Genomic DNA, 26753 nt, shown 5'->3' on the forward strand with positions numbered 1-26753 from the left:
ATAGCAGTTTATTTCCAGAATGTATGCTGCCCTTTCACAAAGCCTTTTCCATAAATATTTTCCACCCCATCAAGTATTCATTATGACTTGGAAATGTACACTTTTAGTTTTCATAAATGAATAGGGGATAGGTGGATCTTCTCCACCATTGCACCCCAGGCATCTTTGGCTGCAAAGCTTACTGCATGTTGCTCAGACTAGTGAATATTAGTTATTTGCGTAATTAAATATAATTATTCTTGAAAAGATTAAAATGGGAATGGGCAGCATATATGTTTGAAAATAAACGACTAAAATGTCAATATGGTGTGTGTGGTATGAGATTATGTATCTTGGCACATACGTAGTAGTCAGACACAGACATTAACCAGCACTACTAACATACATTAACATCTTTCATGTATAGTTTTTAATGTGCAAAAGAGACTGTATTTATAAATGTAAAATTGAATGTATAATCTATTTAACTACGATATATTCAAATAATGTCTTGTAAAAAAATAAAATAAAGGGCCCCGTTATATAAGCTTACTCTCAGCTTTACTTGGGGACCCTCTCCTCCGTGCTGTTACACTTTGTATGTCTGATGTAATTGGAAGATGAATGATGTTGTGCATAAATAAATTCATTCACAATTAGAAGGAAAAATGTATACCAAATTATGAGATGTTTGTGTTGCTTTTGAAGTACTGTAGATTTTGTGTGTGTTTTCAGGGCAAGGTTTGCCACAATATGTTTCACATGGAGGACTGTTCTGCGTTAGTAGTATAGACTCACTACAGTATTTCGCTTAACTTCAGATACGTGTGTTATGCTGTATTTTGTCTGTCCATTCTGTACATCCTAATAGTAATAGTCATGATAGCAGGTTTTTATAAGTTTTTTTTCATGATTAAACAAAGATGATATATAATTTGGAGTGGATTTTGGTGTCCTTAACTTGTCAGCTGATTTGTTTTTATGAAAACAAGAAGCTTATCTGTCTTTTCCGATACAGCAATGTACTTTCATTTTGGAGCAATACCTAAAGTGCAGTTCCCTTGAATAGAAAATCTGAAGATTCCCTGCTGTTTCAGGTATTTGGTTGTGTCAATATTTACAGCCACAAAAACACTCTGAATAATCGCCGCTAGGGGGCAGTCTTTGTTACTCATCTATCCACTGGTTGGCCCCCAAACAGTACATACACACCATAGAGGTAGAAAATAACACTAGAGAGGACACAGCAATTTGCGACAGCACTGGGAAATGGCAGCTGGAGCTTCCCAACTTCCGTAGGTAGTGTAGGTACTTTCAGGCAATGCAAGTCAATGGAGAACACGCCCACAACTGTCAAGAAATTAACTAAAACTGTGTAAATATGAAGTAACACTTTAATCAAAGACCAGATTTGAAATGTCAGGCTAAATATCTACTTAAATCATATGAGTCGATAAAATTCATTTAAAAATCAAATAATATATTTTATGAACATAATTAGCAACACACTTCAACTATTGTCCTTGTATAGTGTGTTGATGGACATTTTCACATGATTAAGCCATTTTTGACAGAGGTGAGCCTCGTTCTCCGTTAATTTCCATTTCTCTGATCTACCTACAGATAATGGCCGCTACAGATTGCCGTAAAAAGGGGGGCGGGGTCCTCTCTAGTGTTATTTTCTACCTCTATGATACACACGTTTGTTTCTGTTAATTGTGGGGACCTTCCCATTGACTCCCATTCATATCTAACTAAATTATGTCTAACTGTGCCCTCATCAAAACAAACCCCGACCCTAAACTGTCAGTAAAGAAATTATTTTGTACTTATACAGTAGTTTTGTCCAGGGTGCGATTTGTCAAAAAAACAGAAGGGGAGCTATGTTTCAGATTTCAATATCAATGGAATTACATTAAACTGTGATTATCATGTAGAAAAAGTGGCAACATCAAAAGAGGGGACAGTACCCCCCATCCCCCCCTAAAAATCACACCCTGGTTTTATCAATTACAACAAAATGGCCAAGAAAAACACTGTTGAATTTGTGGGGATTCGGTCCCAAAAAAGGACCCTTTGTTTTTGTGTACTAATGGGAACTTTTGGAGGCCACAAAGGTATATAACCAAGCACGCACACAGTTAGGGATGCTTTTAAATATATTTTATTTTTGTATCATATATTAGCAGGCATGACAATTTCAATGTATAGGATGTTACTGCTTATATCAAAAAGCTATGCTACAATCTTTGAAAAAGTGTCAAAAAAAACCAAAATACAAATGCTTTAAATGCATTTGAAGTGACAAGTGAGTCCTAATTGAAATGAAAGGCAGTTGAAGTATAACTTAATCCAATTTACCCCTTACATACTTACTTACCAACACTGACAGCAAAACCCTGTATGCAATCTACAGATGAACATGCACCTGGATTTTCCGTTAATTAAATGTCCCAAAACGTCTTTCCCAATTTTTGCGTGCAATGCACCCAAGAGCTGTCTGTACTGCAGCACTATAAAGAACTACAAAGGCATTTCATATGCAGACATTACAGAACACACATCAGAAAACTAACAAAATCTTGTGACCCATTCTCCCCCCATTCACCTTCCACACTTTCTTGGACAAATGGAAATGAAAAAGTAAAAAGAAAAAAAACACTAATAAGAAAACTAAAGAGACAACTTGACATTTCTACGACATTTTTTGTTTTCAACAGAAATAAATCCCACCCACCTCCAACATGTGCCAAGAAAATGCTCGAGAGTGGAGTGGTGGAGACCATCCAAGATTGCGTGCTTCACACCTCACTGAACCATTAATCCACTTTCTTACGCCACACAACAACAATTACCTGACAAATCCTTTCCAAGCCCTTTTTCTTTCACCGACGTCCGCATTCCTCTATTCTTTAAATCACGCAATGGCTGCCTTCTAAACATCCCCCTCCTTACTACTCAGTTTTGTTTTCTCCTGTGAAAATTAAAGTACACATTTATAACATTGCGACATTGCAATTTAATACAGCAACACTGGAATGAACAAATGTTTACCAAAACAAAACAAAAATCTCACCCCATTTTAGCTTCAAGTGGACAGCTACAAAATGCTGTATTCCTTATCCAGCTCTTTTTTAATCCAGCGTTTCAGATTATGCTTGTTGTGTAATGCTGGCTGAGGGAGAGTGTGCCAAAGTTAATTTCTGCCGCCACTAAGTAACTTACAGAGCTAAGTCTGGCCTGCGATTTACTTATGAGAACAAGAACTTCGAAAGTCTGAATTGAGTAACGATTGTAAACATATTGGAGAAAAAATAAGGTAGAAAATAAATAGAATCTCTTTCCTATGTATACGAATGTATTCAAAATAAATAATAAATAATAAAGAGAAATGATTTTCGTGATGTGAAAAGCTGAACAGCCTCTTCCTGATAGTCATGTATAAAAAGATCTGCTTGTTTATCTGTGTTTACGAGACGGTGTATACATCATGTAACACTTGAACAGTCTATCTGGCTTCTGGACATTGGACTGGATTCTCATCACCACTATCCTTAAAGTAACTCATCAGAGTGGTATTCCATGAACATGGTTAAGTTACAAACCTGGCTAAATTGACCAACAGGAAGTGGTAAATCTGCTAAAAGATAGCCCACAGATGTGATTTCGTTGAGAAAATGAGGCATCCAGGCTCTTCTATTAGAGGAGTTACCACTACCTCAAGGTTAAGGTAACCTTGTTCACTTCTAAGCCAGGTTCTTGGAATACTCCAGCTGCGTCGTCATTCACATTTACTACAGGAACCTATAGCACGGATTATAAGCAAGCCAGCCACACATGCCGATCTGCCTCTCTATGCCTGCCTGTGTCGTCCAGTCTCAAAACACTTCCATCATACTACTCTACTTATCAATCAAGTGCAAATAATACTTCATTACATTCATTGGCTTCTAAGCTTGTTTTCCTTGTGTGTGTATACACCGCAGGCATGCTTATGTAAGGTCTATTTTGTGTTTTACTAAACTCAATCCACTTTGCACGGAACCTTACAGATACACAAAATGTGAGGGCTCCAACCCTTTACGTGGTCAAAAGCCTGCACAGCACCCAGCTTAGCAAAAGCAGACAATGCCATTTCACTTGCGACTGTACTGTAGATGTTATGTCCAAGTCAAACAACAACAAAAAAGTTGCCTCCACTGAGAGCTCCCCAGACAGCTTGTCCAGTGAGTCCATATGCAAGAAGCCTAGAGTAAGCTGCAGTCCCAGTCCCAGCCCCACGACAGGGCAAAGAGGGACGAGCTCTCCAAGCTGCACAGACAAGCGATCCCCTCGACCACATGGGTCAGGAGGAGTCACCAGGTGTCGTCAGTCTGGCTGGGCTGGCTCTGCCGTCTGGACTGGCTCCCCTGGATCATCTGGATGCTGTGGACGCTGCTGTCACTCAGGTCCGCCTTGGTCTTCTGGATGCAGTTGAAGATCTCCATGAACAGGGCTTTGTACTCGGGGGGCTCGCTGGAGGCGCAGCTGGACAGCCGACGGCGGGTATGTGCCGCGGCGTGGGCGTGAGCGTGGGCGGTGGCGTAAGGGTTGACTGGCGGTTGAGAAGCGGAGGCGGTTCCCACGGGCGTCTGCACGGCCTTGTTTGAGTTGGAGCTGGCGCTGAGCTGGCAACGGCGCAGCAGTTCGTCGTACTGCCTCTGGAGGGCACTGTACTGGGCGTCCACCTCGCTGAGCAGGGACACACCGCGCTGGTTCAGCAGGGCCCGGGGCCGGCGGGCGCAGGTGGGCCGGTGGCGGCGACGCAGCTCGGCACCGCTGGCACCCTGGATGGCACCCTCACTCTGGCACCGTCCCCGCGGCTTTACCGCTCCTCGCTCCTCCTCATCTTCCTCATCCTCCTCTTCGTCGTCTTCGTCTCCTTCCCTCTTCTCCTCATCCTCCTCCTCCTCCACTGCTCCGTCTCCCAGCTGATCGTCCGTGGAGATGAACACGTCATCAGGCACCTTCTTCCTGGAGGTGGCCACCTCCGCCCTCCACAGCTGCCTCAGCTCCTCCACCTCGACCTCCAGCTCCGCCTGCCGGGCCTGGCAGTGCTGCAGGGCGGCCAGACGCTGGGACAGGACGCCGTTCTCCTCCAGCGTGGCCTCCGTCTCCTGCTCGGCCTCGTGCCGCCGCGAGCGCTCCACCTCCAGCTGGGCCTCCAAGGTCTGGACCAGGCCTCGCAAGGCTGTACGCTCTTCATCGCCGTCTTCTTCATCCTCTTCATCTTCTTTCACTTCCTCGTATTGTCTCTCTTCTTCTTCTTCGTCGGGTTTTTTGGGCTTCAGCAGCCAGGGATGATCACCCACTGTGATGTCATCGCCCAGCAGGTACCTGGGGACAGACAAAGATAGTTTATGAGTTTTGGTAAAAACAAGTTAATGTTTTGGTACACTGTATGCATCTCTGTTTGTATGTTTGTCTTTAAATTAAAAAAAATACATAAATCGACATATTGCCACTGCCTGCCTTGACAAAATTGATCAATTCACTAAAAGGAGCAGAAAATGAACATGGAAGCAAACCCCTATAACAATCCCATTGATGAAATAAAGAATACTGGGTTTGTGTTCTTTGACTGCTCTTTGAGATGTTAGTTTGGTCACTGGTCTGTCAGTCTATACAAATCCATGTGATTTTATTTATTAAGGCAGTTTTAATCATTTCTAATGGAATAAACTCTGGAGTGAGTAATCACCAAAAAACATTTGCTGGATTAAATACAATCTTGTGTTGTGTAAGCAAAACAGGCTGGAAAAATTAGCCAATAGATGAGTTCATATAATTGATTGGCAGTATGAAGCAATACATTGTGAAGACAGCATGCTGGCCATTTCGTTTTTGAGTACTTTTTTATACTGTTGTTTACACTGCACTCACAACTAAAAGGTGCCAGACATAAACATTTTAATATTTTTGTGAAAGTTTTTGAGAGTTTGCACATGAACTGTTGACCTTGTTTCTACCAAATATTTTAGTTTGGATGAGTGAGCCAACACGAAAACTACTTACGGTCACTTTAACAACATGGCTGCAGTGGCAACATGCCAATTAACGACTACAGACATGTAAAGCTTACAAAACCCGCCCCTGAATGAATTCTCAGCCCTCCTTGACATGTAAAGCATGGATTATGGATTACTGGATTATAGTCCCAGAGAGGGGCGGCGGGGACCAGATTGAGGCGTCTGGGTTCTGCATGACCAGCGCGTGTGTGTTGTCCACCCTCCTCAGCCTGCAATGGCTGATGTGCGAAACATGCAGGTCGCAATGGGCACAGCAGGTCATCCCATTGGGCACAGCAGGTCGTCCCAATGGGCGCCCATTAGGGGGTTTGGTAAGATGGTAAGCTTGGCAAGTTTGGTAAGCACTCCGAGCCGGTGTTATATGTCGTGATGGGCCGCTTCGTCAGGATGAACTACCAAAGCAAAGGGCCGTTAACATAGTCCAAAGCCTAACTCAAACCCTAAACCTAACCCCTAGGTTTGATTCTGTAGTGCGTTGTAATGCTGCGGTCGCTCCGATGGGTCACCCATATGTCACTTTGATGAAAGTTGAGAAGAGACGTGAACGTTTAAGCGACACCCTCCTCCACACTCCACTTTGACTCACCTAAAGCTGCACGGCTACGTGCGATTCCCGAAGTGATTACGGGCCGAGCCGGTGGGTCACTCACGATGCACGGAGGTCATTCATAGAGGTCACCCATATGGGGGCTGGGTGACAAGCGAGTGCTTAAGCACCCCACCAGCCACCACACTCTCTCTTCCAACTCTGACTCACCTAAACCTTCACTGCCGCACCACATCCTACATAGCTGGAATACATGTCTCACCTGCGTCCAGGATAAACTACAGAGAAACAAAGTAGGCTCAAGGTTCAATATCCTCACATGACGCGAGTTGTGTCTGGTTGTGTTCACGGTGGTGGACTTCAACCTTCGCACCAGCATACCTAACGTAACGAGTGTACCATGTAAGCTCAATTCATAATTGTTTTTCTAAGCAAAACGAAAGGGGATAAAGAAACCTTGTGGTGCTCAGTCATGCAAATGATGCTTAGACTTTGTTCGTGTCACCTGTACCACGGCTGTTCTCATATACAGTATGTCCAGTACTGGAGGGCCATTATTAATTAACGTTTACGATGCTGTTAAGCTGTTAAGACTGTAAATGCCCACTATATGAGTATTAGCCATAAAAATCAACTAGCCAGATCATTGCAAATCAGGATTATCAAATGTCAAGGCTGTATTTTTGGTGGTATGCATGGTCTATAAACACAAGGATCATACTTGAGGGAGTGAATGGTCTCTCTTTAATTTGAAGAGTCAATTCCCATTCTAAGGTGTAGGGCAACTGAGGAGTCAAATTTCGTAGCATTGTAAATTACCTGTTATTCTTGGGCTTGGAAACTATAGCGTATGTACCTATAGTATTGCTACGTTCTCTTTACATGTCCGGTACTTGATGCCATGTTGATTTTTTCACGCATTAATTTTTTGTTCTATATGAAGTAGGGGTGGTACGGTTCACAAAATTCACGGTTCGGTTCATATCGCGGTGTCAAGGTCACGGTTTTCGGTTCTCTACGGTTCTTTTTTTTTTAGTTCATGATAAATGGTGCACTGGCTAATAGAATCGGACTTATCACTAAATATCCTACATATGGTTTGTATCGGCTTATAATGTGAAAATGGTGTGATTTTAATTGTGTCATCCTCTGATTTGGTCTTATACGTGTTTTAATCAGAGAGACTGGATAAGATACTCCTAGAATCTCTGTTTTACATATTTTTCTGGGCAGTACATGAATTGCGGTTTGTGATGGATTGCACGGTTCGGTTCGGTATGTGTGTGAATTGTACTACGGTTTCAGTTTTCGGTGCGGTTTGTGCCATCCTAATATGAAGACATAGCGGTATTAACTTATAGCACTCGAGTATCCCTAATCTCCGGTTACTGTATTAGTAGGCTGCCCCAAGATTCCCTGCTGGCCAGCCCAGGGCTTAAACCTTCACTGCCTCACTCAACCTCACTGTCACTTCGGATTGGGAAACCTACAACCAAAGCAAGCCAAAGCCAACCAAACACCAGACTACTAGCCAAATCAGTTGCGACACCCCTAGACATCTTGGAAGGGAGGTCTACTCGACTAAACTTGTAATGTCAAGCCAGGTTAGCTGGCATCCATTGCCCATTCATGTTTTCTTCTGGGGCCTCACGTACAAAGCTTGCATACAAACAAAAAAAGATACGTACATAACTTCTCACACAATCGTTTGGATATACACGTACTAAGACTGACTTAAGATGAAAGTGTATGTGCACTGAATTTCAAGTGAAAACGGAGGTACCACAAAAATGGTGTGTGAAAACCTGTTTGGTGCATGAATTGATACATCTGATTTTTTTGGTGCCTAATATGCATCTTCTCAGTTTCTCACATACAGTATGCAAAGATTTGGTAGGAAATCCACACAAGTCTTAACACATAAGGTCCCAGCCAAGGGCTTTAAACTCATAATCACACTGTAACTTCAGATTGGGAGACGTACTGTACAACAAAAGCGAGCCAAAGTGAACCAAAGCAAGCCAAGTGAGTCAGAAGCTAGACTACTAGTAGCCAAGCAGGTGGCGACTGCTAGCCAAATGATTAGCGATGCCCCTTGACGTCTCGGAAGGGAGGTTTACTGGGCTAAACCTGTAATGCCAAGCCAGGTTGGCTGGCATCCATTGTCCATTCATGTTCTGTTCTGTTCTGTTCTGTTCTGTTCTCCTCGTCTTTTCACAGTTTAAGATGAGTTTATATTTAGCACTCTGCAGTTATCGGTACTCTTAACACTCCTACTGTCCAATACACCTTAAGTCTTGTTCCTAAGTAACATGCATGTCGATAGAAAGTTCAGATCAACTGTGCTGTGGATAACTGCTTCAGCTATTGTCCTCACTTCTAAGTTGCTTTATTGATCGGTATTTCACAATGTTGACCGATTGTCTCATCATGTACACACGGCAGGAAAAGTTTAGGAAAGGAAAGGAAAATATCCGTGGGGTTAGTTAGCTTAGGGTAAGGTTAAGTAAGGCAGTGTTCCCCAATCAATGGTATGCAGGTATGCATACCACCAGGGGTACATGAGCACACCACAGTGGGTACACGGGGGAAAAAAGTTAATAATGGCAAATGTATGGGCCATAGTCGCATTGGGATATCGTAGTGTAGAAGCCTCCCAACGCCCCCTTGGCCTCATCACAAGCCTGACAACACCCCCCTTAGTATTAAAAAATTATGTGATGAGGCCAAGGGGGCGTTTATTCAAAAAAGGTTGAGAACCACTGGGATAGCGGAAGAGATATAGAGGGGATACTCAAAATGCTTAGAGGGTACGTAAGACAAAACGTTCGGGAAACGCTGAAGTAAGGAGAGTGTAGCGAGGAGAACGTGTGCTGTCAACTCCTCACCTGTCCTGTTGGAGGTCGTAGAGGTCCTTGAGACAGGGCACGCTCTGGGCAGTGAGGCTGGAGCGCCGCTGGGCCTGCAGCGCCTGTTCGCGCCGGGCGCGCTCCGACTGGGCCGCCGTCAGCTGCTCCACCTGCTCCTGAAGATCCTCCATGTGGGACTGCAGCGAGTCCACCGTCTCCGTCAGGCTGACACAGGGGACACAGCGGGTGGTGTGGAAATGTTACATTATATTACATTACACTTGGCTGACACTTTTATCCAAAGTGAATTAGTTATTTACAGGGGATTGGTTACAGGCTATCGTAGTCTGGGGTTGGGTGCCTTGCTCAAGTGCAATTCAGCCACGGAGTGAGGTAGGGAGTAGAAGGGTGGGATTCGAACCTGCAAGCCTCTGATCTTAAAACCACCTCCTTGACCACTAGGCCACGACTGTCACACAAAATGTAAAGTAAATAAAATACACATTTGACATCCGTCCAGTAATGTACATATTTACTGTAGGCCTACATATGCCTGCTATGCCTTATTCTTCAGTGCAAAATACACCGTATATTGTCTATTCATATTGTGTCAATCAAATTACAACAGGGACAGAGTAGGTAGGAAAGACAGTAAATGTAACGTGCACATTTGAATGATCAAAAAGTTATATAGACCTGCTGCACCATATAATTCAGTGCAAAACATGCTGTACCATATATTGTCTATATCTACATCTTCGACAGGCTACAACAGGTACACAGGTGTGATTATAACGAAATACACATTTACATAGACTTGTTACATCACATACTTTCCATGCATCATCTACAGAATATTGTCTGTGGCAGGAAAAAAAAAAATACTATAAAATAAAGGGAATAAATATACTATAAATAACTAGCCTGGCGACGCCATCCATGTACTCCACCCAAAGATTTTGTCTCCGCACATCGTCTGGCAAAAGCCTCGAGTTCGGTTCTCTCAGTGTTTAACCAATCAGCAAACAGTTGAGAGTGGTGACGTAGAACTCACCCGCGAGCTCCGTTACTGATTGGTTAAGGTAACTATATTCACACTTTCGTTTTGTAATTTGTATGCTTTTGCGACGCTATAACGTAATAGGCATGCTAATAAAGCACAATATGGGTTTTGATTTGAGTTTGGAACTCCAATTAATTCAAATGATAGAGTAAGATCAGACCATCTCCCACCGTCCACGGAGACGATTTCCTCATGGCTTTTGCCAGACTGATTGACGGAGTCAACAGTCGGCTTTTCGCCCAGGCTAATAAATAACACACAATAAAACAAATGACTGCAATTTACATGTTTGCGCTACCAAACTCTTTACTGTAAGTACAATGAACACACAAAACCAAAACAACTCCAAAAAGACTGAGGCACTGACGCCACCTCTATCTATACCTACTGTACACATAACCAGGCTGCGTCGTCCTAGTGACGCAACACCTTCAGCAGCGTGTCACGATTGCAAGTCTATGGTAATCAGGCTACTGTACACATTTAAAACATATTATGTCACACTATAATGTAGCACTAGACTGAATTAAGTTCAATCTGACTTAATTTACTTATCCGCCCCTTGGACTTTCTAAGAAGCTTGGCAAAAGCTTGGCAAAACACGACAGCGAAGTTTAAATCTCTCTTTCAGAGGCACTAAACTCCAAGTCCCAACAGTATTGATAAAAGCCTAATCCCCTATATGGCTTTTAGCTCACGATGCATTGTGTATGTCTCCCAAGCTGAATACCGATCTGCACAGGAGGACCACATCCCAGCATCCCTGTCTGGTCCCTGCAACTTCCACTTTCCCCATCCCGCTTCACTGGCTCACATCTGAATCCTCTGGGTCTGGACCAGAATTTAGATTTGATAAGAACCATTACTCGATGGAAAATGCATTGACCACTGTGTAGTATGGGGACACAGCTTAAGGACGCGGTGTGCATGGTCAGTGGGTGCGACACAATGATGGATTAAAAAAATTGGTCGAAAGAGGATGTTCGGTTGTCAGTGTTCAGTTTCTGGCCAAATTAACTGCAGCTGTCGGTCAGCAGTAATTCCGGGGGATAATTAAAGACAGCTGACAAACATTCACGGTGTCCTATGACCTGTTCCGCACTCCAACCCTGGCGGTAGTGGCATTGCACCGTACTACCATGCCTCCAGTACTGACCATAGAAGAAAAGTGACTCCCCTCGTGGCCAAGCCGTACTCAATCTGATGATGCAAGTACGCCCTCCTTTCTCTACTCTCCTTGGTCTGGACTGAGCAAGGCTTTAGTTGCTCCCACACCACCCCTGACACACCCTCATCTTACCATACCCTTATAGGGATATAAATAAAAGTAATTGAGAGGAAGACTACCCCTCTAGCCCACTGCTCATTTATGTTTATTATTATCTTATCTATTAATCCATATTTTATGTACTAACCATGAATTTGTAACGTGTTCTGAGACAATGCTATGATGATACCACACAGTGTTGCCAGATGTGTTTGACCAAATCCCGCCCAAAAGGTTCTCAAAAACCGCCAAAATGCGCTAAATTCCGCCCAATTTCAACAAATTGATTTCTATGGGCATAAAACGGCAGAAAAAAAAAAGCTAATTGGCCAATTTTTCCTGTTTTTACCTGCAGACGGCCATCCCAAGTAGCACAATTGGGCGCCAATCTGGCAGCACTGATACCACACTATAATAAACTGAAATGGAATCGAATTGAATTGTTGGCCCTCCATCTGTCTGGTTGGGGTTTCCTCCTCCTCCCATTGGTATGCAAATGCTGCATCACCACGGAGTTCCACAGCCATTTAACATCCGTACCGAACACCGATGGTTTTAATAAACAAAACAACCTTGAAACTGCACTAAAAAGCACTCGCAATTGCTTTCCAGACCAACACTATAATTTAAGTCCTGATTATATGAACATGAACTAGTGGTCCTCAACCTTTTTTGAACAAGCGCCCACTTGACCTAATCATAAGCCTCCCAACGCCCCCCTGACACCTCATCATGACCGCCCTTAGTATAAAAAAATAGCATAGACTAATGCCCCTCAATGGCAACTGAACTGAGCACCTGGAGTGCGTCTTAATATGCGACCTTGCCTCCTCCACTTGCCTCCTCCACTTGCTTCTTGTCATGATGACATCACTGACAACAGCATTCTATTTCAATATCTTGCAAAAGCTCAATTGTAGAGTCTTTTTCTCATTTGCAATTGGGATGGTGAATGAAAAACAGTCCCTCAAAAGTTGTTGTGGCTAGGCTGACAGCTGGGAAACTTTATCGTTTTCTCCATGGAGGAGGGGCCAGGAGGCGGGACGAGGAGACAAGCGCAAGTGGAGGAGGCAAGGTTGCATATTAAGACGCACTCCTGCACTCTCAGCTCTCTCCTTCTCAACGCCCCCCCACAAGGGCTCCCTAATGCCTTCTGGCGTCTGTAAAGCCCCCGTTGAGAAACACTAATATGGACTAAATAAAGGTAAAAGGTAAAAAGTTGCACACGTTTATGGCGGAGTTACAAGAAAGGCAGTGATGTGATGCGGTGCCATAGGAACACAACGCTCAAGCTCTCTTTCTCCCCCCCTCTCTGACTCACCTCTGGATACTCTGGTCTGGACCCATCACGACCCACTGCTCCCCCTTCATCAGAGACCCGTCTCCTTTTTCACATTACACTACGTTTCGTTACATTTAGCTGACGCTTACATCCAAAGCGACTTGCTTATATTACAGGGTATTCGATACAATTTCCTGGAGAAATGTAGGGTTAGGTATCTAACTCAAGGGCACCTCAGTCATAGATATAGGAAGGGAGTGGTAAGGGTGGGGATTGGACCTGCAATCCTATGATCTCCCCTGTGTGATCTCCAGTCCAACTCCTAAACCATTACCCCCCGGCCCGGGCATCTGCTACTGCTGCTGCCTCCTCTCACCTCTGGATCCTCTGCTGGGCGTTGCGGTTGTCCTTCACGAGTTTGCGGTTGCCCTGCTCCAGCTCCCGGGCCACCCCGTCCAGCTGCTCGTACACCTTGGCATGCTGCTCATTCATCTGACGCAGCACGTCCATCTGCTTCGTCAGGTACTGAGGGACACACAAGGGGCTTTGGAGGTCAGACATCAGACTTCAAACATCTTAATTATATGCTTGTTCTTGTTTATGATGATGCGTATTTACATGTAAACCCATCATGTTGTAATGTATGCAAGATTGATCAGACAATTAGGAACACACAAAGGGGTGGAAATCAATGTATATGTTTTATTCTTTTAACTTTATATTAACTTGTCATATTAATGTTGCTGATGATGTGTATACATACCCTATCCACTAGACGCATGTAAGCCTTCCTGTTGTAATTTACGCAATATTAGTTAGGTACTGTTAGACACAAGTAGGCTTGGCAGGAATGGAGGTCACTTTTAAATGTGGTTTGCAAACCATCTACTCTGCATGTCGTCATCTACAGTGGCTTGGTCAGGTACAGTAATGTAAAAAGCGAGAGACAGAAATGGGTCAGTAAGTTCAATTTAAAGTTCACTGTAAATATTTGAATGTGTATGTTTGTTGGAATGGTATGGTCAGGTAGCCTACTGGGGAAGGAACAGGGATTAGTAAGAATTGTTCTACATGTTTATATTTACACTATTAATGTTCACGACACTTACGACTCCATTTATAATGAGGACTGATTACCGTTTTGTATTAGTGTGTGTAGGAAGGATGGAATTCTTTATTGGACACATGTGCATACATGTAGGATTATGGATCCATTAATTATTGTTATATGTTGAATTAAATACTGTTTTTTAAAACAAAGGAGATACGCACTCAGTGCTTCTGAATTAACAATCTGTAACAAGAGCAGGACTAAATTATAAGTACAAAGGAAAAAGAATTTGGTGCCACACGGATGTCTATTTTTTTTTTTTCAGTGCAGTAAGACTAACGTTTCGACAAGACACTGATGAAGACGCATGTCAAAACGTTAGTCTTACTGCACTGAAAAAAAAGACATCCATGTGGCACCAGATTCTTTTTCCTTTGTACTTTTGTTTTTTTAAAGTTTGTCTGTCATAGCCACAGAAAAAGCAGTTCTGATATCAGGTGTACTTTGTAATGTCTGCATTCCTCAGCTGTCTGCTGCCCGCATCTTGTCTTTGCCACAGCTGCTCCTTAGCACTTTCTGTTATGCAAAGATAAAAATCTTTCACAACTCTACCATCACAATGACAAGTCATAATCTGTTCCGAAGTAACTGCACTTCCTGTTATTCAAACCCTTGTATTTCTGAATCCATGGTGATGGCAACAAAGCACCCAGGTAAATACGCAAAACAAACATGGTGCTGCGAAAATGATTATAAGCAAATGAGCTCTAGAAGTGCAATACAGTAGTCGGTTTCACTCTGGCCAACACTTTCCCTCGCCTCATCTCATCTGAAAGCTACCACCCATGCGTGTCCTTTACGCTTAAGCTATACTAAAAGCCAAGCAAGGAATTCATGTGCATGCCGAGCTTAGAGCCGTATAAGCTGAGAAAATGTAATTAGGGTGCGCGTGGTCCCTCCCACAGGATGTAAACAAGCCACATCTGAGCTGGACTGCGTGTGAAAAACCTACCAATTAACACATACTGTACCTAGATTATATACTCATAAGCACAGCTTGGCATCTGTAGCATTTGACGGTCACTACAATAACGGGAGGGGAAAAAAACGTCCCAAGTGGGGATGAGTTGTTCCTTTCCCTCTCTATCAACATCACCAACAACAACAACGCCATCTTATAGCAGTGGAGTAGGACAGGCCAATATAATAAGATTACTATCAGCTCAGCGCAAGGCGCAAGACCCAAAGCTTCACTAGCCTTATCTGAGTGTGTGTGTGTGTGTGTGTGTGTGTGTGTGTGTGTGTGTGTGTGTGTGTGTGTGTGTGTGTGTGTGTGTGTGTGTGTGTGTGTGTGTGTGTGTTGTCTTGGGCCAAAGACTTATGCGGAGAAAGGTGAGGGAGGCAACTGAAACAGGAAGAGCCGTTTTAAGCTGGCCAATCAACTGTGGGCCTGGCAGCCCTGGCGGAGGATGAGCGGCCGGGCCGGGCCAGCAGGAAATCCTTGGCTGTTTGTTCCTCGGTGGAGAAGAGGGGCGAAATCTATCATTAGAGCAGCCAATACACACACCCATAGGTGAGGGGCATCTTGCTCTCCGTCTCCCGCCCTCGTCTCTCGCTCTTCCCTTCTTTCTCTGTCTGTCTGTCTGTCTGTCTGTCTGTCTGTCTGTCTGTCTGTCTGTCTGTCTGTCTGTCTGTCTGTCTGTCTGTCTGTCTGTCTGTCTGTCTGTCTGTCTGTCTGTCTCCTTTTCTCTCTCCCTGCCTACCTCCCTCTTTTCCAACACATATGATATCTAGAGAAAGGAGGCAGGTTATGCCTTCTGTCTGCTTTGGGCTTAGGACCTCTTAGACACAGAGACTGATCAGGGCTGATTGTCCTACAAGAAGCTGAATTAAACCATGCCCTGTTATACAATACAGGCCAGCTAGGCACCGAGTTCAAAAATACTTTGTAACTTGATTCAAATACAATAAGTCAATAAAAAAGAGACTCTCTGTATCTAATGACGAGCTGTCTCTTCATGGTCTGGGGCAAAGCTTGCTTACGCACGGAAAAGATACGTATGCAACTTCTCCTGCAAACGTTCAGATGTGCAATACTAAGACTGACTTAACAGGAAAAAGTGCACATGAACTGAATTAAACGTGAAATTGGATGAACCATGAGAATGCTTGTGAATACTTGTTTATGCATGGATTGATAGGCCTGAATTTTTTGGTATTCGGTTTACGTGTATGCAGCTTTGAAAACTTTTTTATTTGCCTCGTGTTACTGGAGTGGACGAAGTGGAGTGAGACGCTCACCTCGATTTCCTGCAGCTGCTCCTGGTTGTTAGTGTACATCTGCTGTAGGCTCTGTTCCAACTCATGGTTTCTGTCCAACAGGGTTTTGCCAAGCTCCGCGGCCAAGTGTAAATCTGTGACATCCACATAGACAAGCAAGTTACCACACAAAAGAGAGAGAGAGAGAGAGAGAGAGAGAGAGAGAGAGAGAGAGAGAGAGAGAGAGAGAGATTTTAACAGTACAGCACAGTAAAAGACACTCCTAAGTTAAGTGCGTGCATATACATAAACAGACAGACAAGCCTGCCGCCAACCCAGCCGTGGAAGTGAGTGAATGCCTACATAACAGACATCCTGTCCAGTGACTGTCTGGAGGCAGGAGGGTCTCCAAAGGTCATGGATCTAGATGCCATAGTGTGAGTGTCACAAGCAACCATGACACGAGACACAACAATCCCCACAGTGATCACTTCACTCTTGAGTATGCAAGAGTCGCCTACATTCACCAAATTCTGTCAAAAAAGGACCAGTAGCCTAAGCGTTAGGCAAAGAATGACCCAAAACATCTCTCAGCTTACAACCCCTATCAATAGAGTGCAGTGTCCAGTAGACAGCTCAGCTGAGAGGAATATAGAGGGCGGTTTGCCATACACAGGAAACAGTTTCTTCGACTGGGAGAAGTAAACTGTACATTTATTCAGCAAAACTATGCGCTGCTACTGCTGCAACCTCAAATTTGCCAACCTCATCCCCGTGGGAGTATCCTACTCAAATAAATGTTTAGGCTGCTACAGCGTCAACAGACACAGCACTTGTAAAGCCCCACTGATGTAGAAGTTTAACAATTTCAAATAAATAAATAAAACTACTTTGCTGAAATTTGTTTTTTAGAAGCCACAGAATCAAATATTTTGTGCATTACACGCGCTTTATCAAAAAATAAAATAAAACGAAAATTACATCATGTTACACATGATCAAAATAAAAGTTAATGCTGACCACATACGTGGACATTACCCCAATTTATTTTAAAATGACAATGTTATTGTTTGGACCGAAAAGTATCTACCGGTGGTGATGATGGGCGCGACCATGTAAGCAGCCTACTTCTTCATCATCCCTTTAAACTTAAGCCCACTCACCATTCTCCAGATCCTGCTTGCTGTACCAAAGCTCCTCGCTTCTCAGCTCAAAATCCTCCTCGATAACCACGTCTGTCAACATTTTAACGGTGATGCCGCCCGGTGTCCAGCCAACACACTTAACTCCACCAGCTGTTTTGTCCTCTAACTTCTTCGTTCATCCCACTGGGTTTACATCGTATTGCCTCAGTCACTCACAACATCCTGCGCACCCCCGGCGTCTCCAGCAACGTGGCAAACTCCTCCACTCCTAAAGGACTGTCCCTGAGGCGAAGAAGTACATTCTGAAGGAGGAAGAAGAGAAGCTTACTTGACACACCATCGACCAATGATTAGTCAAACGGGCGGGGCATATCCAAACAACCAATCCTAGGCAATGTTGATGTAGTCAGATGGTATCGTGGCTATTCCTTCTTCCGCGTTTAGACTGAGCATGCAGAATGAAATATGCATTTTCTTGAAGTAGTTTCCAAAACACGAGTGGAGATGATAGGCTTCTCTCCAGGATGCTCCTCGAAAGTGGTGTAAAACTTTAAAACTCATTTTATTGCGCGCGTATGAGGAGCGCACGTGGTTATTGACAGCTGTATTGGGACGGGAACCGGGGTAACGATGAATTCGGACAGAGGCGCACGGTGGTGGTGCTGTGGACCCTTCGCCTTGGTGAGGCTCCTGTCAAGGTGTGTAGGTGCGCACCCAGCCGCGGTGGCCTACGCGATGACATCTGTTGGCGCGAGCATGATGAACAGTATATTCAGCTTCTACTATGTGAAGCTTTTCCTGAACAAGTATGGCATATCAGAGGGAGACTTTCACCAATCTCAAGTGAGTACAAATACCAACGTACAGTGCCATTGATTGCGCAGATCAAAATGATACTGTTACAACTGCGGATTTGTTTTGTAAGATATTTGGTTACCTCAGTGATATAGCTCTAAAGTGGTAAGCTTTTGATGTGTGGGTGTGTGCCTAAATGAAAGCTCATCCAGTTCATCTGAGCCACAAGAGTTTAATTGTAAGCAACTGCAGTTTTTTGGAAGCACTTTTTTGCAAACTCTAAAAAGAAGACTAGTTGCCTACAATTTAACTCTTGTGAGAAAACAGGAAGGCATATTGTATGACAAAACTGTGTTATTCATCATGGGTGTGGTGGTTGTAGTCATACAGTTCAGTTCACTCACTAGTATTGTGCTTCCTCCTCCCCAAACAGGTAGTCTACATGATCTGGAACGCGCTGAACGACCCCTTGTTTGGCTACCTGCAGGACAACTCTCGCGTGCCCTGCTGCTCCCGCCGACGCCTCTCCATCCTGTATGGCGCGCCCTTCTACTCCCTGGCCTTCCTGCTGGCCTGGTTCCCCTGGCGCGTCTACGAGTCAGGGGACTGGCTCTGCGGCCTGCACCTGATGGTCACCCTGTGTGCCTTCGACGGCATGCTGACCTTCGTCCTGCTGGCCCAGTGCGCCCTCTTTGCCGAGATCTCGGGGCACCACCAGAACCGACTGCGGCTGATCCAGTACAGCCAGATGGCGTCGCTGCTGGGCTCGTCCAGTGTGCTGTTCTGCGGCCTGGTCTCGGAGAACATGGAGGACTTTGGGGCGTTCCAGAGCTTCTGCATGGTGGTGGCGGTGGTGGCCTGCTGCTGCATGCTCTACACTGGCCTGAACAGCGAGAGCCGCTTCGACAGCAAGGAGCACGACATCCCGTTGCGTGGGCCCTCCTCCCCCACGTCCTCATCCTCATCTTCGTCATCATCTTCCTCCCAGCCCCAGCTCTCCTTCTCCTCAGTGTTCACCATGACGTGGCAGATCCTCAACAACCAGGACTTCCAGCGCTTTGTCTTCATGAACTTCTTCCAGGTCTTCATGGTGGCCTTCTGCAACAACTTCACCATGATCTTCGTGGAGCACCTGATCCCGCCGCACGTGCTGCCCTCGTGGGTCAAAAGCCTGATGTACGGGGCCGGCTTCATCTGTCCACAGGTACGCCGTAGACAGGGACGGATCATGACTCCATGGGCCCCTGGGTCAGACAACAAGAAAGGGCCCCCTCCAGATGTTAGAGACCCTATATTGTTGGGCATTCAGGTGTTTGTCCCCTGAAAATATGTGAAAATAGAGCTGTGAAAAGTGTGATTGTACACAACATGAGAATGAAATTGAGAGGATTGGGCTTCAGGGCCCTCTGGACTCTTGGGCCCCTGGGCCTGGGCCCGGTAGGCCCTTGCAGTAATCCATCCTTGGCCGTAGAGGGGTGCTTCATTTGAGGAGGGAGGGTTTTGCCTCCAGTCCTTCTAGAACAGCAGTGGTTCTCAACTTTTTTGAACAAACACCCCCTTGACCTCGTCATAAGCCTCCCAACGCCCCCTTGATCTCGTCATAAGCCTCCCAAAACCCCTTGCCCCCGTTAGTTTTGAAAACTAAAATAGACTAATGCCCCCCAATGGTAACTAAGCCCCGCCCCCACTCAGTTGTATACTTCTCACCCCACTTACTTAACTGTGATATACAGTACATGGGTTTGCCGTGTTTGTAAACACGATGTTGTGAGTAGGGGCAAGACACTGGCAGCCAACCACATGAGCTATTTTTTGACCGACAGTGGTTTCCAACAATCAGCGGTCGAGTTGTGCACAGCTAGTTTCGCACAGTCAGGTTAAAACAAAAATGTAGAACCCATGTATACAGTACAGTATACTATATACAGTACATGTTGTGCTCATTTCCCTTAAAGGGATTGTGCAGCCTAACTGGAATTGCAGGGTTCCAACAATGCCAATGCCTGACTGGAAGGATGTGCTATTGACACCATTGTGTTCTGCAATTCACTTTTTGTGTGCGGAGCACGTGTAGCCCTTTCTTGCTTCCTCCCTACTGTATAACAGGCCACTGAGGTGGAACTGAGATGCAAAACAATTATACATTTGACCGGATAAGATGTCACACCCAGAACTATTGTCAAAGAGACACCAATGATTATTATTATGTTAAAATCACTAGAGCGAAGCTTATCTGGAAGGTTGTTGAAGTTTTTTTTAGATCTACAATTACTTGTCTTTTGACTTCCTTTTCAGACCCCACCCATGAAGACTTAAATAATGTTTGTGTAAACAGTTCAACTTCTCTGGAGCAATAAAAAAAAGTTTTAGGGTCAGGTGTTGCCTAGTAGATTAGCGAAGGGATTGGCAGGGAGTTGCCTGTTTGGAGTAGGTTTGAATACTAGTAGTAGGTTCTGTAAAATGCCAGGAGAGGCTTTGCTTGATTCATTCCCCACAATGCCCCAGGGACTGCACCTAATAAGCAATGTAAACTCTGTAACGTGTTCTGCTCACCTAATGCAGTATGAAAAAAACAAAATAAATAATTAAATAAATGAAATAACTTCAGTAAACCAAAATAAGTGAAAAAAGTCAAACAGTATTCCCATTAAGAGCCATGATTTCTTGTCTACTCTTTGAAAGGGCCTCATGTACACAGTGTTCCACATTGTATTCATTATGTTTGCACAAATTTAAGGATGCACAAATTACATCAACTTGTGAAAGGTGGGGCACAAAAAAAGATAGTGTGGCACGGCCTATGCCAAGGGGGCCTTGACTGAAATCTACCGGTATATAATGTGATGATCTTGCTCTCCTGTGTCCCCCCTTTTTCTGAGGTGCCCTGGAGCAAGGCACCTGTCCCCACACTGCTCCAGGGACCAATAACCTGTAATATCTGTAAGTTGCTTTGGATTTAAGCGTCAGCTAAGTGTAACATAATGTAATGTAAAACGGAGAGAGAGAGTAAAAGGGTTAAAGGGTGAGCAGTGGGTCTTGATAAATGGTCAACTTAATGTAATGTAATGTAATGTAATGTAATCTCCTTGCTGTGTCCTACTGTGTCCCCAGATCCTGGTAGCCAGGGCCTGCTGCAGCACCTGCAGTGTAACGTAACGTAACGTAACGTACAGTAATGTAAAAAGGAGAGATGGGCACTGCGGAAGGATCAGCTAAGTGTAACGAGTAATGTAATGTAATCTTGTTCTCCTGTGTCCCCAGATCCTGGTAGCCAGGGCCTGCTGCAGCACCTGCAGTGTAACGTAACGTAACGTACAGTAATGTAAAAAGGACAGATGGGCAATGTGGAAGAATCAGCTACGTGTAACGAGTAATGTAATGTAATCTTGGTCTCCTGTGTCCCCAGATCCTGGTGCTGAGTAGCCAGGGCCTGCTGCAGCAGTGTGGCTACTACCGCCTCATCCTCATGACCTTCCACGTGGTGGCGGCAGGGGCGGCCATGATGCTCCTGATGGGCCGCACACACTACTACCTGCTGGCCTTCTTCCTCACCGGCAACATGTACGCAGCGCACGCACACCACACCAGAGAGAGTAGAGAGAGAGAGGTTCCATTGGCCCATTGTTTCCGGGTTCTATTATTGCAAGGGGGAGGGGGGGAAATCCCCCTTTAGGCAGACCTTGGCAGACCTAAGGACTGTTCTATTCAATGCTAGGAGCATTATGACACGCCCCTTTAGGCAGACCGGAACCTGGTCACGTTAGGTGCCCATAGAAACCTATTACACTGGCATATCTCTATACTTAAGGAATCTCTGCACCACACCACACAGGCAGGCCTCAGGGTTGCCACATGAGACTGATGCTTTCCGGCCCAAAAATGTCCAAAACCCGCCTGGAGCCACTAAATCCCGCCCAATTTGAAATGCTCGTTCTGTTTACGAAACGAAAGTTCGAGAGAAGCGTAATGAAATTTGGAATGCCTAATATACCACCTACATTCTGTTCTCCACTCAACTGTCATTTACCTGAATTAGTGCGAAAAGATAGGCACATTTAACCATCTGTATCTCATTCTCAACTCTGCCGTCATTCGCTGGAATTTCTGCGCACTGAAAATTTGGAACGCCCCTTAATTAAATATCCAGCATTTATTCTCCACTCACCTGTCTCCAGTCAGAAATTTTCTTTCTCGCTCGTCCCACCACCTCCCCTTTCGCCTCCCTTCTACCGCTGTTCGATCGATTCGTCAGGTGTCTTGCAATACGCCACATAATCTATCTCAACTTCTCAAGTGCAGTGGTCCCTGCGGACCCCGTGAAGCACTTAGATGATCTGTTCACCGCGTGGACAGCCACTCTTCTGCGAGAGCGGCACGATCACAAGAAGTCCATTCTCCAGCGAGAAAGAAGATGCCGGTGTTTCGCCCTAGCTTTCCTCCAGTTCACCCCGCTCCATTGCTCTCCTACCATCATCCACCGGGGGGTGTCCGCTCAGAGTTCACACATATCTGCCGGTGCAGATACTGCCCGAGCTCTCAGTGGCGCCCCGTACTCCCAAGCTCGAGAATGTTTGCTGCATAGACATTTCTCGGCCGTGGCAGTACTTCAGCACCACGGCCAGCGATCTTGCCCAATACGCCACGTAATCTCTCAGCTTCTTCAGTGCAGTGGTCCCTGCGGACCCCGTGAAGCACTTTGATCATCAGTCCACCGCGTGGACAGCCACTCTCCTGCGAGAGTTTGTTCTTGAGTGCAGTGGTCGCTGCCGACCCCGTGAAGCACTTCGATGATCAGTCCACCGCGTGGACAACCACTCTCCTGCGAGAGTCCATTCTCCAGCGAGAACGAAGATATATGCAAACATGCTTAATCCAAATTTCAGAGAGTGAACTATTGAACTAAATTCTGTTGATTTCTATTGCCACAAACATGCAGAAAATGCTATCCATTTTTACCCACAGGCGGCTATCCTAAGCAGCCAATTGGGCAGGAAATCGCCCTATCTGGCTACATTGGCAGCCCTGGCCAGCCATTTGCCTTTTTCCCTTTAATATTTGGGTCAATTACTTTTTTGGGGGGGCTCAGGCGTCAGGTGATACATTGACATCGAAAGCCCTTAAATTAATTCATAATTAGTCATTAATTAATGTACTGCAATGAATATGCTTCTTCAGAAAGTAAAAGGCCTACCATACTTTATAGGTCTACTGCAATTTGTACCTACTAATTGACTAAATATTCTGATTCATAGGTAGATCAAATAATTGCTGAAACCTCTGTGACTGACTTATAATAGGATTTAGCAGAAAGAATATGTGGTAGAACATGCTTTCTCAATCTGGTTTGTTGATCTCTGTTACCGGATCACATGTATAATGGGTTGCATACCAGCTGTCAGTATGGACATGAAATATGACACAGGTGCCTATAGGTTTTGTTTCCATGTTGTTACTAGTACATTGTTGGGTTTTGTGATCCTGTCATGTGGCAGTTGAGTTGGAAGCCAACAGAGGGAGAACAAAGGGTTCAGTTGTCCTAGGCCCAGGGACAGAGGGGTCCCAGTATTGTTTCCTCATTACACTCTGTGTATTGGGTTAGGGGGGGGGGTTCAGATCACTTTGTCCTGGGCCCAGCCAAAGCTGTCAGCGGCCCTGGCTGTTGCCATGTTATCTTAAGAGAATCAGCAAGCGTCAGAGAGTATTGTACACATGTAGAACTCACATGCCTAGTAGTGTCATTTCTCAGAAGTGGTAGCTGTGCTATTTTCAAAGCTTTTGCTTCCAGCAAGCTAGAAAATGATTGTCTTGTCTTTTACCAAGATGGGTTTGTAACTACTGCTGTACTTATAATAAAGACTTCAGAAGATAAGTGAAGTTGTAGATGGCGAGCTAGTTTGCAAGATAAGTGTGTGACAAATAATCCAATTGTGATTATTCATTATTGTGATGATGTGTTTCTATTTTTTCCCCTTCACAGGGTTTTAATTCAGGCGACTTTCAGTCTTTTCAACTTGCCTTTGGCAGACATCATTGACTCGGACCTGCACGAATACAAACGCAGGTAAATTGGTGTTCATTTCAGTCACAGCATCCAGGCCTAAGGTATACGTTTGTATATACCTCCCGGTTAATCTCTACACAAAACAGAAGACCATTATATGGAAATGTGGGCCTTAGCCTGGGATTTTAAAATACATCTGAGGCCAGCTTTTTTTACACATTGCTTTACAAGAAAGATGATGAAAGATGAATGACAAAACAAAATGCAAACAACTAGAAAAATGTTCCCTTCTTTCAGCACTCCTCTGTCCTCAATGGTTTTTGGGACCAACGCGTTGTTCACCAAACCGGCCCAGTCACTGGCTCCCATGCTGGTTGTCTCTGTGTTGAACCAGTTTGGCTATGAGCAATTAAAAGACCCAACTCATGGCCTGAACCCAAGGTACTTCACTTCCATGTCTTTATCACATATAATATATATGAGTTAGCATATTAGTGGAAATCATATTGCCAAATCAAGAAGCTTTGTTGGCTCATGACTTCTGAGTTCAATTAAAATCTAGTATAGGAGATGTTTTCCCTGTGTATGTTTTACCATATTGATATAATACCCATATAAGACCTCCCTGATAGAGTGTGAACAAAGATTTTTGGATTCTTGAATTGTTCACTTTTAAAAAGCAAAATGCTCAACAGAAGTATCAGTCATTTTCTTTGGACATTTCTACCCTGCAATTTGTTAGATAAAGATGAAAATGTGGTAGTGTGGTATGGTTAGGGTGGCCATCTCCATGACAGCAAAAAGGAGGACATATTTTTGGACGGGGGCGTCTGGAGATCCTCCCCCAGAAAATGTTGCATTTCTTAGATGCAATTTCATGCATTTTATTCGGCTTGATGCTGTGCCTGGCGCCAGACAAGGCATTGAAAAGACGGATGGTCACCCTAGCTATGGTGCATATTGTAATAAGACTTTAAATGTGTGAATTATGTATTTTTTCCTTTTTTCTGTTTACAGTGCACTGCCGCCACTGCATGACGCCATGTTCTACCTGGTGTGCCTGGTGCCCCTGGCTGTCTCTGTGCTCCAGGTGATGGCATGGCGGCCGTTCTCAATCAGAAACAGTCACACCACCGACTCCAAGTACATCGATGGCTGACCACCAGCCCAGAAATCCCCCGCAAGGTCATGTTCTATAGCCGTGGTTCTTAACCTTTTGGGAACAAACATCCCCTTGACCTCATCACAAGCCTGCCTTAAAAAATAGGATGGACTTTCCCTCATTTGAAAATGAAAGCCCCCCCTCTTAGCTGTATCCTTCTACGTGCCGCCTGGGGCTCCCCAACGCCTCCTGGGGGGCTGTTGAGCCCTCGTTGAGAAACGCTACTCTATAACCTGAGTACATACTGCAAACCAAAGAGCCTTGATACCAAGAGGACTTACTTATGACACAAATGCGTACTATGGCCTGATCCACCATGGATGCCGTATTTGTGAGAGGACTGAGCGCTTCCTCCACTGCCCACCGTCAGTTCTTCTTCTGTTGCCTTTATTGCCTGTTCTCAGACTGTGAGCACTACCTACTTTCTTGCCTATCTAGCAGGCTGAGGTGATGTGCTACCTGCCTCAGCAACCTGCCACAATTCGCCTGTTTCATTGTGATATGAAACAAGTTCCACTTTGAAGCGAAGCAGCTATACGAGGCAGAAAACAGAGACATCTACTGTATATGTATATCTCTATGCCACCGGATGCAACTGATGCCTGTGTTGAATGCATTGCAAGGTTATGGTAAAGGTGGCGTCCGTGTCTCAGTCTTTCATGGAAAGTTTTGCTCGGTGTGTAATTCTAAAAGAGTAAAGGGAGAAAGGGAGTCGCACACAGGAGCTGGATGCAATTCAGGACATTACATTACATTACATTACATTACATTACATTTAGCAGACGCTTTTGACCAAAGGGAGGACATTCAAGCAAGTACAGAGTGTGAGCTCAGTGCAGAGTACAGCAGTATCCAAGTCCATTAGAACAGATGGAGGGCAGAAAAATCAGTGGCCAATGGTGCCGCCCCATTGAACAGCACAGTAGTGCATCTTTATGGGCAATATATTTTTCATCTTCGTATCAAAGCAGAATGCAAAGGGAAGACTGTGTATGTGTTTATTCTCATTCAAATCATTATTATTGATATATTGTGATGGTGGGAGTGATCATATCCTCTTTGGAGTAGTGGTTTGTTTTTTGGTGTGCTTCTTTGGACATTAAAAGCAGTGGGTGAATTCATTTGAGGAAGAAATGTAAGGCTATTCCGTTTATTTACTGTTGTATGATCATAAAAGGAGGTGCAGGGCTGTCATAATAATTCTGTTAATACTGGATGACAAAAACCACATGTTTGGACTGGCAGGAGTTTTAAACAAATACTGTCTTAAAGCCAGTAGTGTCTT

The 26753-nt window shown here is 44.5% G+C and overlaps 2 protein-coding genes across 2 annotated transcripts; one reads left to right on the forward strand and one right to left on the reverse strand.

Moving 5' to 3' along the window:
• Positions 1-2125: 2125 nt before the first annotated feature.
• cdr2a (cerebellar degeneration-related protein 2a) lies at positions 2126-17781 on the reverse strand. The gene is made up of 5 exons (XM_063216973.1): positions 17529-17781; positions 16408-16520; positions 13432-13580; positions 9483-9668; positions 2126-5355 (listed from the first exon to the last, which is right to left on the reverse strand). The coding sequence occupies exons 1-5, from the start codon at positions 17608-17610 to the stop codon at positions 4335-4337; spliced, it is 1551 nt and encodes a 516-aa protein (XP_063073043.1). The 5' UTR covers positions 17611-17781; the 3' UTR covers positions 2126-4334.
• A 181-nt stretch (positions 17782-17962) lies between these two features.
• Positions 17963-26009, forward strand: mfsd13al (major facilitator superfamily domain containing 13a-like). The gene is made up of 6 exons (XM_063216985.1): positions 17963-18353; positions 18739-19509; positions 21712-21866; positions 24283-24366; positions 24604-24747; positions 25324-26009. Exons 1-6 carry the CDS (start codon positions 18141-18143, stop codon positions 25463-25465), a joined length of 1509 nt encoding a protein of 502 aa, XP_063073055.1. The 5' UTR covers positions 17963-18140; the 3' UTR covers positions 25466-26009.
• The last annotated feature ends 744 nt before the right edge of the window (positions 26010-26753 follow it).

This window comes from Engraulis encrasicolus, chromosome 2 (genome assembly GCF_034702125.1).
Source record: "Engraulis encrasicolus isolate BLACKSEA-1 chromosome 2, IST_EnEncr_1.0, whole genome shotgun sequence".
Classification (NCBI taxonomy): Eukaryota; Metazoa; Chordata; class Actinopteri; order Clupeiformes; family Engraulidae; genus Engraulis; species Engraulis encrasicolus.